The sequence below is a fragment of the Heloderma suspectum genome, chromosome 3, assembly GCF_057233095.1.
Source record: "Heloderma suspectum isolate Gila_16-S chromosome 3, 16-S_ref, whole genome shotgun sequence".
Classification (NCBI taxonomy): domain Eukaryota; kingdom Metazoa; phylum Chordata; class Lepidosauria; order Squamata; family Helodermatidae; genus Heloderma; species Heloderma suspectum.
This window is the reverse complement of record NC_139460.1, coordinates 222,083,962-222,098,382: the sequence shown is the minus strand read 5'-3', so window position 1 is coordinate 222,098,382 and position 14,421 is coordinate 222,083,962. Positions and strand designations below refer to the sequence as shown.

The 14,421-nt window shown below is 41.4% G+C and overlaps 1 protein-coding gene across 2 annotated transcripts in view; it reads right to left on the bottom strand.

Moving 5' to 3' along the window:
- PTEN (phosphatase and tensin homolog) overlaps positions 1 to 14,421 on the bottom strand; it is a 63,251-nt gene that overhangs the window by 21,025 nt on the left and 27,805 nt on the right. For both annotated transcript variants that reach the window (XM_084845738.1, XM_084845739.1), the window contains one exon: positions 9,004 to 9,242. In XM_084845738.1, the coding sequence (XP_084701864.1) occupies positions 9,004 to 9,242 (239 nt within the window). The remainder of the gene's footprint in view (positions 1 to 9,003; positions 9,243 to 14,421) is intronic.

Below are 14,421 nucleotides of genomic sequence, written 5' to 3'. Positions count from 1 at the left end.
TGCGTATGGTGTTTTTTTGTTTTGCTTGCAGGCTGCCCAGCGGCTGGATGTCCGGCTGCGGGCGGCCCCGGCCGGCGGCTCAGCGGAATCTCCGTGGAGCGGAGCCAGCCAGATTAGGATTTTGGGGGGAGGTGCGGAGCGCCTCCCCCCCACCGCGAATCACCCCGTCGAAAAGGTTAGTGACTTTCGTACATCCTTAGCTCCATTCCATGTTTGTGCAGCACATGGCTAAGAAACAAAGATGGTGTTCTATGGGCTCTGCATCTCAAACTTTTTCTGACATTACTTGGACAGTATGAAACAATATGAAATGTGGCTATTCTTAGGCTTCTTAACAAGGATACTTTCAAGTCATAATTAGTGCACTCTGTGGATCTTACAAATTAGTAAGCCTGTGGCATGTATAAAATTAAAAGTCACAAAACTGTCCAAGCTTTGCTATTATTTGTGAATAATTTCTCCTGTACTTTCAACCTTCTTTGTACCTCGTCTTTACATCAGTTTAAGTATATATTTCCTTACAATATATGATTTTGCATGCTAGAGAGGTTGGACACTATGGTTGGCTGAGGATCACCCAGGTGCTGTCTTCTATCACAGCAAAGCCAGATGCAGTTACATTTCTTTACAAGAAACAGCATAATGAAAAAAGAAATTAGGGAATAAGGAAAACTGTTAAAGTTGGCCAAGTAGCTCAGAAGTTTTAATCTGTAGGTGTTCTGCCACAAGTAAACCATCCATTATGGATCAAACAGAACACTAAGTCCTTCTACCAGAGAATCTATGTATTTTCACTTCTTTTTTCTTCTCTTTTATGATGTATAAAATTATGATAATTATGATGTATTTACTAATATAAAAGACAGATTGGCAGGAAAGTTCATATATCTTCCACACAGTGCTCGGAGAACAACATGGCTGCTTTGCACAGACCTAAGTCTGATAATGTGAACCAGGCCTTGGTAAACAAGGGTGGGCAACTTGTAGCCCAAAACATCTGGAGGGCCACAGCTCCCGTCTTTCACTATTGGCTGTGCTGGCTAGGGCTGATGAGAGTTGTAGCCCAAAACATCTGGAGGGCCACAAATTGCTCACTCCTGCAATAGCAAAATCATTATCTTCTTCCTTTAGCTAAGTGACAGTTGTTCCAACAAAGATTGAACCATTCAACTGTCCTTCAGGCAAGGATTGGTCAAATATGCTGCTTTTCAGTGCCACGCTACAATATTCTAAACTACATGCGAGGGAATCCATATTGTAAACCATGATGGCTTTTTGCTGCTATAGTAACAATTTTTCACCATTCTTCTCTTGCCAGATATCTTTTTTGCAAGTATACACCGATCATTTTTTAAATGTCTGAACACAGCAATATAGATTAATGACTAAACTTTGCAACATGGCCTAACCATTTTGATATTCCAAAAAAGTTTTCTTTTTAAACTGGGAATAGTTTTCTCTAATGTCTGCCATCTTTGTTCAATGTTATAATGCATTTGCTATGTGCAGCTTCAAAACAAAATTTGGTACTACGAAGTCCAATATGGAAACAACGTGCTTGTTGAGATTAGCATGGATTAATCTATGAAATAAAACTGACCTTTATCAGTCCACAGCATCAATATATTAAACTGCTCAGAATCACTTCTGCAAAACTGCAGCTAAAGAACAAAACCACCAGACCATTTTAGGGAGCAATCCTATTGGTATAGGTGGCCACCTCCGAACTTAGAGGTGGCCACCTATCTAATGCACAACAGGAGGAATGCGAAGGGGATCCTCTCTTCTGTGCTCCAGCTGCCTTGCATTAATGGCTAGATAGCCAATTTTGGCTGTCTAGACACAGGGCCTCGGAGCAGGGGTTGGGAGGCTGGACGATGCATAGGAAGTGTCGTACCAGCACTTCCGCACTCCCCGTCCCTGGGAATGCTCCCTTTTGCCCCACTCCGTGCTGCTCTTCTGAGTGCGGAGCCTGGGGACCATCTGCCCTACAAGGCGGTTCCCAGAAACCAACCAATCCTATGGCCGTCTAGCCGCTGTCTAGCGGCAATAGGATTGCGCCCTTAATCTCACTAACTTAATGCCACAGTTGATAACAGAAAGTATTCCCACACAAGTTTTTTGGGGTACAAAAATTCCATGTGCTCATCTAGATTCTCCTCTTTTTTCCTATCTGCAAGTCCCTTTTTTCCACTTATCAAGAATATAACTGGAAACCAAGAGGTTCTGAAGGAATCCGTTGAGTGAAGAATCTCACCTGTAGAAAATCACTATAGAGCAGTAAAATAACTATGCCCCTTGAACCGAAAACTACCTAGATTAAAGTCACCACATGCACAATTACTCAACTCTGATAGCGCTAACTAAAGCAGCCACTTCTGGATATGCACACAGAACCCCAATCCAGCAAGGTTCACCCAATTCTGCATGCCAAATGAAATTAAAAAAACCTCCTTATATATTTATTTTTTATGTAATACTTAAGAGATTTCCATGTCTCAGTGCTCAGACTTTTAGGGCAAGACTAACTTTGAGCCCTTAAGGTTCCTTTAAAAGTAGCTCACTCAATACTTCTGAAAGGACTTCCAAGCTCCAAACATATTAAGAGAATAACTCCTATCTGAAACTAAACTCCCTATGCCATACTGCGAAATGTATAGACTTGACATTTTCAGAGAACAAGTTGTTTTTTTCCATGAGCAAGTTTAACAGGAAATATATTGAGATGGTGCTACAGAGAACAGGCACCCCAGTGAAAAGAATTAAAACGTTAGTTGCAACCATAGATACCAGGTGGAGAGAAGTTCTTATGAGGTTCACAGCTATGGGGAGTGGAGGGGGGAGGGGGATTAAGAGCTCCTAAGTATGCATCCTGTTCAGAAAGGAAGCTTGGAGAAGGATTAACGCTTTTATCCTCAGAAACACATTGATGTGAGGAAGCCAGCATCCTTCAGAGTGCAATGCTGTGGGAGAAGGAAGGGTTAAAGGCGCAATCCTATGGGTTGTGCCCCTGTTAGAAGGAAGCCTCCAAACCTGAAGACTTTCAAGTATCCAGTGCCCTGCTGGGCAGCTGCCAGTATGGCGGGAAGAGCAACAGAGGTGACTTTTGCCTCTCCATCCTCCTTTTCTTTTGCTTTAGATGGGCCTCTGAGCTGTATAGAGGAGATGCGCTGCTGGAGGTGGGGTTGGGGATGGAGAAGCCATAGGATTTTTCATATCCTGGCCTCTCCTCTCCCTGCCCACTGGAACACTCCCTTTCTGATTTCTACAAGGTCCTCTGAGGCCACTTTTGCAACCTCAGAAAGCAGGTGCAGCTGTTCTTTCCATGGCAGCTGCAGGGGGGATGGGGGAGGAGGAGGGTTTTGGAGTCCCCCTCCTGAAGTCATAGCGGTTTCTACAGGTTCTGGTGGGGGAAATATAGAAAATCCTATGGTTCCTGGTATGCTTTCCCAGGACCATAGGATTGCTCTCTCCCAAACTCCAGTTACCCGTTGAAGCATTCAACTGCTCAGAGACAGAACAAAACATGGCTAATGGTATAACATTAGTACAATTGAGAGAAGATTCTGCTAAACAAATATCAACACCATGACTGTTTGGATTTCTCAAAATTAATCTGAACAGAAAATCTGCTTTTTTATTTCCTCAGTAGCTCTACAAAGATGGGAATCACACATAAAGAAGAATAGAGTGTAGCTATTTCCCACACCAGTCCATGCCCTTGCCAGCCCATGTCTGGCAACTTTGTTATGGAAAGTACTCATATCGTTTACCTGTCTCACAAACAATACTGAGATGGCATGGGGAGCAACCATGCAGCTCCTGTACTGTAAGAACTGAGTCAAGGGTCTGTTAATATCCAACTTTCTAGGATTCTTGCAGTTACCTCTGCACTAATCAGATCCAAGTACGTCTATCCAGATACAAAGATGTTGCCCATCCAAATAAAGTTGTTCATCCAATTCAAACCAGTCTGAAGTTAATATGAAGCAAGGTAGTTCAGACACACAGCCAATTAAGGAAATTAATGCTAGTGGCATTAGAACACTGAGTTTACATCCCTGAACTGTAAGACTATATGGTGGTTTTCAAATCCTATCACCCTCATAATCCAATGGGATAAGCATTAGGCAGACACAGGAGCAATTGTTTGAGCGACTGACATAAGCAATTAATAAAGAATTAAATTTAAGAAAGGATCTGCTCCTATCAACATAGCTAAACCATCCTCTTTCTGGGGGTACCAGTTCCTGAGAGAAAATGAGAACAAACCATTGGGATTAAAAACAGAATCTGGAAACAAAATTTTATCTTGAAATGCTGAAGGTAAGAAGAACTGGCAGTGCAAGCCGTTATGCCTGGCTGAAGTAACGCCATTGAAACAAAAAACTTTGTACAATAGAAACTTGTAACTATGTCGATTATAGGCTCCAAAGTTTTGCCCATAACTGATCAGGAACAAATTCTAATTGCAGTACTCTAGCCTGCTTTACGATAATTAAGTTAGCAAGAATGCCAAGGAAGTTTTTCCTATGGCATGTGAACCTTTGTATGTTGATTAGAGGCAAATGGAAAGCCCAAAATACTACTGCATGCACTTTGATCAAAGTCCAAGATTATTCACTCAAGGAGTGGGATTTAAGTACCACACTGAGAAGTGCTCAATGAGGAAAGTACTCATCAAGAAATCCAAATAAAGAGTAGTTTGTGCTTCAACATGCAAAATTTGTGGGTGGAAGGTCTGCTAGCATTAGTAAGGATTTCCACAACCCTTCCTATCAGACAGGAAATGTGGAGAAATAGGAAACAGGGGTGCACTGATAGTGGTGCCGACAAATTTGTCACAGAGTGCTTGTATGCAGTGGTGACATACCTATAGTTTTCAGGATCCAGAGGTACAAACTACATGCCCTTCTAGAGAAGGTCGAAGATGCTACCTGTGACAGCATGCAAAATGTCTGGATGGTAACATAATTGTGAAGGGCAATCAAACATACTAACAGATTTCATTTTAAAGCAACCCTGCCACCTCCCTATCTTAGAAATGATGGCAGGAACAGAACATATAGAAGTCATTGCTTGGAGTCTAACTCAGGAGCAAACAATCAACCTTGTACTTCTGAGGATGGCAGCACCAAGAGTGAGAAGGATTCCTCCTCTTCCGGGTGGCAAGAAGACTGCTTGATTGGCCCTGCCTTCCACAGAACTGGGAGATAACACTTTCACCAAGAACGTACTTGTTCAAATGGCTAGAATTGGACATCAGCATCTCCCTTTCACACTGTAAAATACTGGCTATAAACCCTCTGTTCTGCTCTGTTGGAACAGGTTCTACACATCCTCAAAATGTAAACAGATGAACCACTAGATTATCAGAGGCTCTGATGAAGTAAAAAAAAGCTTAGAGCATCCATTTCTTTTATTTCTTCAGAGTAAACACCATGTAAAAGTTGAAAATGCAGGCTAGAGTAGTTGAGTGCCTTCCTGTTCACTCTCAATTAAACGAGGGCTTGCAGTGGCATTCAACCCTGTCCAAATCATAACCTTTTGAAGGTTGTCTTTGCTGTTGAGGTAGACTTGGCTGCCACAAGATCAGATGTAAGAGAGGAAGAAGGTTTTATCACCTCTAGAAATGTCCAAGAGCGAAAGGATTCAATGCGAAAAGTTTGGACCTTGCCAACTTAAACATGGAATGCTTAGATGACTATTCAGAGGACAAATAATGGGAAGATCTTGAAGAAATTCTTGGCTTTGGTGAGTAATCCAGAAGACTGAGTGAATCCCAGAGAAGGGGACTAGAGATGTTGAGCACAAAGAAGTATCCAAAATGAAAACTTGAAAAGGTGCAGCCACATGACAACCTAAAGGCAGTGACCCAGTAAACTATGAACCTTTTGGCAAGTTTGACAATTCTTACTTCCATCCATAGCATGAACCTCTCTGAAGCAGACAAGGCAAATGTCATGCAAATGACTTGGAGAATTTAACTACTGCATTTGAGCCATTTCTTAAATAAGGCTTTGATCACTATAAAAGCAAGGTATGAGGCAGAAAATATGGAAGAAAAGTTGAACTAAGAGAATGACGATTCAGCCAATAATACAGAGGCCCACGAAGAGAGGCTCCTTTCTGATATCACTCTGCATGTGGTCAGAAAAACTGAGGGGGAAATCACTGCCTAATTCCTGATCACTGGCTAAGGGAACTCATTGGGCTGGTTTGCATGATCATCACAGCCCATGGCACATGCTGGCAACCCTTTTGAATATTCAACCCTATCTGAGGGTTGTTTAACCCTCAAATAACTCTTGCTTCCCAGGTTCAGACGACACAACAAATCATAGCAACGCCTCCTGCCAGGGACCGAATACTCAAAATGGACACTGGTACACGCTGTGGTGATTGTGCAGGGTGAGGAGGGGAATTGTATGTCAATTACTATTTCACTTCATACGTGCTACAGGATAAACACCTTACATTGTTTATGTCAGAGGTGTGCAAATGTCATGCTTCCAGGATTTACTTTGCTTTTTACTAGAACCCCAAGATCCACTAACTGGAGCCAGGAGCAAAAGACATACATTTTGAATTAAAGAATTTTGAACCTATGAATTTGTTTTGAGTACTAGAACTGAACCCACAGTCCTTTCATATAAAAATCCACTCCTGGTCTCTCCCTCCCACAAACACATCCTGTACAACTTTCTTCACTTCCGTAATATAACTGAGGAGAGGGGTTAAGTCATTTTGTTGTTGTCATTTGTTACCGAGACCCACCAGTTGATCCTGATTTATGTTCTGCTTGCCCTCCCCTGGAGTATGTGGTCAGAAGACAAGCTACAGATTTTTCAGTATGCAACGGAAAATAATTTCCAAAACATTATGTTCATGAATGTCTTCCCATATGTTACCCATTCACCCCTGAGATCTTCTGAGGCGGCCTTACTGGTCATTCTGCGGCCAACGGAATGTCGCCAGGTAGTGGGCCTTTTCAGCAGTGGCACCCACCCTTTGGAACGCTCTCCCACATGTAATTCAAGAGGCAAAAACAGTGGCAAGTTTTAAACATCTCTTCAAAACACACCTATTCACAGGCTTTCCTGACCAGCAAGACTCTGATACTATCCTGTTTTCCCCTGCAGTTCAATATTGTTATACTTCATGACTAGTAGTAAATAGATGTGAAGACCTATGAAGTTTATCAACACTATTGTCATCATAATACATAAGTACCTAAAGTCACAAAGCATTGCAGAACACATACTAAAAATATAAATACACATGCCTGTAGTGTTAGGGTCATGTACCTATTTGCCTGTATGAGTGCAGTGTAACTGTACTAATGTTTCTATACCCAAACTATGATGTTCCTGGTCCATTTTCCAAATTTCATAAACAGTACTCTTCCAACATATGAACCTACTTAATAAGGTTACATGTAAGCAATTAGAAATGTTACAAAAATGCTGCTACAACATTTATAGTAAACACATACAGCAGTGCATCTAAATTGATCCTTCCTTCAAGAGGCTATTAGAGGGAAAGAGTATTATTATAGGTAGTCCATTTCTTTCTAGAAGAGACATTTAAGTTTTTAAAGAGAAGTAGGAAGGTCTGCTGAACAGCTAAAATTGGATATGCTACAGTGAGCTAGCAAAGCTGGAGAAGTCTACCTCCTGTAGCATGGGTGGGTATCTTGTTTGGCATGGAAAAGTTATCATTTCAGAATGGGAAATATATATGAACAAGAGCATTTATTTAACAGTCAACTATTTGACAATTTCTCCTGGTACTAGAAAGAAGAAGCGGTCCAATCTATGGCAGTAGAAGGCCTGCCTCCTCTTGGCAGAAGTAGAAGCTATCACTGCCAGCACCTAGGACTGAGTTCACCCTGTAGCATTTCTAACAGATAGCTGGGCAAAGGTTAGTAGCAAAAGGCAATGATCTGGGCTGGTTGAGGGTAATGGAGGATACTGTCTATCTCTTTCTGAATGCTGTGCAAGCATACAGCATGCATTAGAAATGATGGAACCACAAATTTAACTACCATAATTGGGACTGCAGCTATTAGTCAAAACACTTTGATCGATTAAAAAGTGTCCCCAGTTAAACTGGCCAGCAGATTTTTTGAAAACTTATGCACTGTGAGTGCAAGTACTTGCGAAACTATGGCTGGTAGGTTTGCCTTCTTAAAAGAGGCATTCATCCTCCCTCTCTCTCTCTCTCTCTCTCACACACACACACGCACGCACGCGCACACACACGATGAAATGCCTCGTCTGAGATGGTGCCTGCTGTTAAACATGCATGCATAACCTAAAATAAAAAGCAAGTATGCTTCTCCTCTTAAGAACTATAATTATATCCATAAGCAGACTTAATCAATCAATTAAACTTCCTACAATGTATAAACTAAAACTTCTCTAAGCAAATGACAGCCCTAGTTACAATTAACATACAGGGTGGGGCAGGCTTGCTACTGCGATTTCCTTTCCAAGTGGGACTCAGCCCTGCCCTAATAACTGCATCAGTAAGATGCTGCTGCTTGTGTTTTTCTACACACGCACACTTACTTCTCCCTTTCAATCATTGTTATATTTCTCATCAGGGTTAGAGGTGAATGTGGAACATTTAGAAGCCTTCAAAAGGGGATGAGACCTAGAATGCAAATGAGATAGAGGGAACGGTGGACCTATTTACTTCCCGATTACTCTCCTAATTCATCAATATTCTGGAATACAAAGCACTGTGGACAGTTTGCAGCCTGCATATTGTACACTTCTGTGCTGGAGGGGGAAACTAAAATATTTTGGTTTTTCTATTGCCAGAGATTTCTAACCAGCTAGATGAAAGGCAGTCAAAAAACAGAGGGCAAATTTTTTAGCGATACTGTATGTTCACGATCCAAACATAATAAACAAATCCCCCCCATCACAAGATATCCTAGACGACTGTTTTGCAAATAAATAAACTAAGCATGTGTCCAAAAAGCATGCTTCTCACCTTTTTATCTCTGGTCCTTACTTCCCCATAGAAATCTAGGGCTTCTTGTGCCTTTTGAAATCTTCCTCGATGTAACAAATATGCACAAATCATTACACCAGTTCGTCCCTTTCCAGCTTTACAGTGGATTGCTGCAACATGATTGCCATCTTCACTAAGCCATCGGTCAAGATCTTCACAAAAAGGTTTGATAAGCTCCAGCTGGGGTGGATTATGGTCTTCAAATGGATACTGTGCAACTATAAAACAGAAAGATTGTATTGATTAACCAAGAGTCATATTACTATGAAGTCTAACATGTAACTATTAGATATTTAAAATTAAAAGTTTTAAAGAGATTATAACTAATAGTCTAGAACTGGTTTGCACAATTTGTGACCCACAATGTCAAATACAGCCAGCCAGCCATGTATGATCTGCCAGGTATTTGAGAATCTCCCTGTACTTGCTGTCTCAGACATGCAGCAAATAAATTTTACTCAAGCCACTGGTGACCCACCATATATGATTGGTGGGCTGAGTTCAGCTTGGTATACTGGTTATATAGATCTGTTCTAGAAACATAATAGAGCAAGTTAAAATTCAGAATTTTAAAATATTATAACATTCAGAATTAGACAACTGTATGTAAAGCACAAGTCGTATATTCTCAAATGCAAAAACACATCACTACAGGTTAATTAATTTTAACAGTAATGAAAGGGAAACAATATGAGCAGGGGTGGGGAGAGAAAGGAGCAGGAAGTGCAAAGCATACAGCCAAAAAGAAAAATCAAACTGACTTGCTATGATACCCAAAATCCATACTGAGAAAGGATGCCACTCTCTATTTATATCTGAATTTTTATTTATATTATTTATATACAAATTCCTACTCTGTATTTCTAATGCCTACACAACACTTGGAGCAGCTCACAAAAGAAGTCACATTATCACAATAAAAGAATATAAAAAAAAGACGAAGAGAGAAATACAATACAATGGAGACAGGCATAAAAGGTAAAACCAGCTCTTTAGATAAAAGCACTATCTACTCAGCAAGACAAAACCCGGCTGGAATAAGACCATTTTTACCAGCTGGTGGAAAGTAGCAAGAGAGGGGGCAACCCAGGTCTCAAGGGGTAAGCTGTTCCGTAATTTGGGTGCGGCCTATCTTGTCACAGCCAATCATGTGTCCACCATATGTGGGACACACAGAACTGACTCTCCACCAGATTTAGGCAGCAGGTGGGTTGGTATGGGAGGAGACAGTCCATTAGATAACCTGCACCCAAGCCATTTAGGGATTTAAGAGTAACTAGCAACATTTTGAATTGTGCCCAGAAACAAATTGGCATCTGTCAAGAATGGGATAATAGTAGCGGGAGCCATGCAGGCCGCTTGGGTAGTCATGTACGAAGCAGCCACCTGGAGGTTGATTGTTTTTTGGCTGTTTCTCAGCCCAGCAGCTCAAGGCCACGCTCTGCTTCAACTAACTGGGAAAATGATAACAGCCGTTCCTGGTGGGGAGATTCAGCCTCTTTGGAGGGTGAAGTGGGGTGTCCTTGGATTGGGTGCTTCAAATCTGCCCAGAGTTGCTAGGGCAGGGCAATAAAAAGAGGGCTAAGGAAGGGGTGGGTGTCTCTTCTTGGCTCTGACGGTACTAGGGTATGCTGCTGGCCGATGGCTATCCTGGGAGGCCCATACTTTGGTATGGATAGGATAGACTAGCTAGCTTTATTGTTTTGCTCTTGGGAGTGTGTGCCTTGGTACTTGGCATTTCTGGATTTGCTTAAGAGTTTTGTACCTTGCTTGTAATTTCCCGTACAACCTACTACCTCTCCCCATTTCTTCCTCTTTGTTCCTTTCCCTTAATAAACTTTTATCTAACTTCCAGTTGGTGTGCTGTGTCCTCTAGAACTTCATTGCTAAATACAGTGCCTATTGACCTGGAAGGGAGCTACTGGGTTAACTTTGCGGGAACTGGCCTACCTTGCAGAGTTGCTGGGGGTGAAACCAACAATCCTTCACAGCATCCAGTCCAGCTACTGCAGGACAGGTGTAACATGATCCCAAGGGCAAGCACCCACTAGTATCCTTGGTGCTGAATTCTAGATCAACTGCAGTTTCCAAAGACTCTTCAAAAGGTAGCTCATACAGAGCTTACTGCAATCATCCAATCTAGCTGCAGCTAAGGCATGTGTTACCGTAGCCAGATCTGGCCTCGTCACGAATAGGCACAGTTGGCACATTATCCTAAGCTGGGCAAAGGCACTCCTGGCTGCCACCATCACCTGGGCATCCAGATATAAGTCAAACCCAGCAACACCCCCCAGACCTGATTCTTCAAGGGGAGTACTACCTCCACCGAAACAGCCCAAATCCCTATTCCATAGTCTGTCTCCCTTCTGACCAGCAGTACTTCTGTCTTTGTCTGAATTAAGACTCAATTTATTAGCCCTCATCCAGCACCAATTCAGATCAATGGCTTTCCTCGTAAAGTAAGCGTGCACAAAATCCTCAGGCCCAAGGGCTGCATCTGATGCCGTCTCAAGGATCGCACATGCCATCATGATACAAATTGCTACTTCCTTGTTGCTAGCAGCTGCAGGGAAAGAACTATCTTATGGGAATTGCTGAGGAGGGAGTAAAGAACCTTCTCTACACCCCCACCCCCAGAGATCTCTTGAATCCTGATACAGATCACTCTTTCCTTGCTGCTATCGTCTTTATTAGGATTGCTGGGAAGGAGGTGGAAAGAAGGCTAGCAGTTGGTGATGGCAGAAGTGGCAGTGCACCTCACAGGGTTGTTGTTGTGAGGATAAAATGGAGGAAGGAGGAGGATCATGTATGCTGCCTTGAGTTCCTTGGACGAAAAAAGGCGGGATATAAATGCAATAAATAAATAAATAAATAAATAAAAAACTACAATTATACAATCAGTATGAAATTCAAAGGGGAAATTAGGGTGGGGGGAGGGTTAGGGCATTGGGGGGGCACAAATTGTGCTTCCCTGTGATAAAGGATCAAAATAATAATGCATTCCAACAGCAATTCCTGATTTGTTTAAACCAGGAATTGCCAAAGCTGAGAGAGAGAGAGAGAGAGAGAGAGAGAGAGATGCCTCCCATGAGCTTCTTGCTTCCCTTTCAATCAACAACCCAGGAATCCCTGTTCCTTGGTTGTTATCATGACATCTGATCCTGGAACTCTGGGCTGTTTAGGGGGTTAAACAACCCAGAGTTAACCCAACAATCTCCTACTATTTGTTTCTGGGTTAACACTTGGTTTTTAACCCCTAAACAACCCAGAGTTCTGGATTCGGACGTCACGATAACAACGCTGGCCCAGGGTTGTTGACTGAAAGCAATGAGCACATCGGAGGCAGCAGGCTCGTTTGCTCCCACTCTCCAATTCCTGGGTTGAACAACCCAGGAATTGCTGTTGTGTGCAAACCAGGTTATAGAATGGAGCCCCCTCAGTTATTAAATGTACCTGACTGCATTAAACCATAACTGACTCACTCCCCACACACTTCTGATAATTATGGAGGATCCAGAATACTGTTTAAGTTAAAAGTTGTGCAGCTGGATTAAAAATGTATGAAAAGAACCATGTAATGTTTTGTAGTTCTTTTCGTACATTTTTAATCCAGCTGCACAACTTCTAAGTTAAGCAGTATTCTGGATCCAACTGTGTAGTGTTGCTTTGGTTTTTCCTGAAATTCTCAGGTAAACAAAGATGGTTTATAGTCCTTTACAAGAAAAGCAAATCATAGTCCTGAAGTTAAATGCCTCATCAGCCATGATAATGTCAAAGTGCAAAGATAGATTTGTCAAAGATTCTACTCTGATGGGCTACCCAATCTATTACCCTGGGGCTGGTACATGCTCTGTACACCTGCTGTTCCCTAGCAACTTAGTCTCAGCATTTTTTTATTACAACAGTGAGAATGAATAGAAAAATTATCCATCTGGGAGAAACTGCTTCTGTAGCCACTATTTTTCTGACACCATATTAGCATTCAAGAAGAATCTACAAACATACTATAAAACAAGGTATGGCATCTATACAACTTCGCAATAATAATTACTACCATGTGATGTTAAATACATGCCTTATTCTCATTAGGTATATATATTAACAAAGGCAACTGCTGGTTGAGGATGCCCATTTACAAAAGCATTTTAAATTCCCAACTAAGAATGCCATTATGAGATTCTTTGTCCCGACTGTCCTGGAGTGTAACTTGAAACCTGCAAAACATCTACTAATCCATTTAAGTTTCATAAGAGACCTAGAGAACTCAAAGGCTTGCCCACAATTTCATGCAATTCTGGTTGGTCCTAGTAAATGAATTATCTGGCTGTGGATTTTGGAATTTTTCCTATGGGCCAATATGGCGTATTATGTTTTATGCGTATGCAGAAACCATGACTATGTCTAGACATAACATTAAATCAGTCTTCCCAAATTGGCACCCTCTTGATGTGTTGGACTACAACTCCCATTATCTTCAGGCAGCATGGCCAACACATCTGGATGGCATCATGTTGGGGAAGACTGCACTAAACCATGTGGATAAGTTTTAGGCTCATCGGCAACCCCTGTCCCTCTCCTCATCCAAAATGACAAGGTGTTTGGAAGCTTTTTCTTCTGCTTTTAATTAACCACAATTAAAGGTTGTATCTAAACCCAGAGACTATGGTTTACTTAAACAAATCAATGGCAAACAGTAGTTTATGAAACTGGTTTAAATACACCATATTTAAGATCAAACAACCACAGTTCAGGATTGAGACAGAATGCTAAACCGAGGTTAACTGATAATAGAGGCAAACGATTCTGGTCTCCTCCTTACAGCCATACTGAAGGGAGTATGTTTAGTACATAAGGCTAAACATAATAGTTTAGCATTATGTACAAACCAGGCCAATGTGTTGTGGAACAAGTAATTTCTATGTTCCATGGTAGAAGTTTTAATTCTAGAATTTTCTGGAAACACTTCTCCATCATACTTACCACTTGCATAACCACAACTTATATAAAACTATGTTCTTCACTGTTCCATTAGACTGAAATATACTTCCTCCTCTCCCCTACTACCAGTAGTTTCCAATTTCATAGATTATATATTTTACAAATGATTATTCAAAAATCTTATTTCATGTCAACATAGGAAGGCAGTTTTAAAAGAGCCATAGCATTTTTATGATGTCTGTATCATGAAAACCCAACTATTTTATCATATTTTCAATTCCAGAGTGTGTGCATGTTTAAACTAAGCATTTACAGAAAGTATATTTTCAGTGTTTTTATCTTGCTCTCAAGTGCAGGTCTGTTTCCAATTAGACACATAACTTTTAAACGGCATAGGGGGAAAGCTTGCTACAACAAATAGAGGAAGTACATGGAACAGAACAGTTGATACACTAAAAA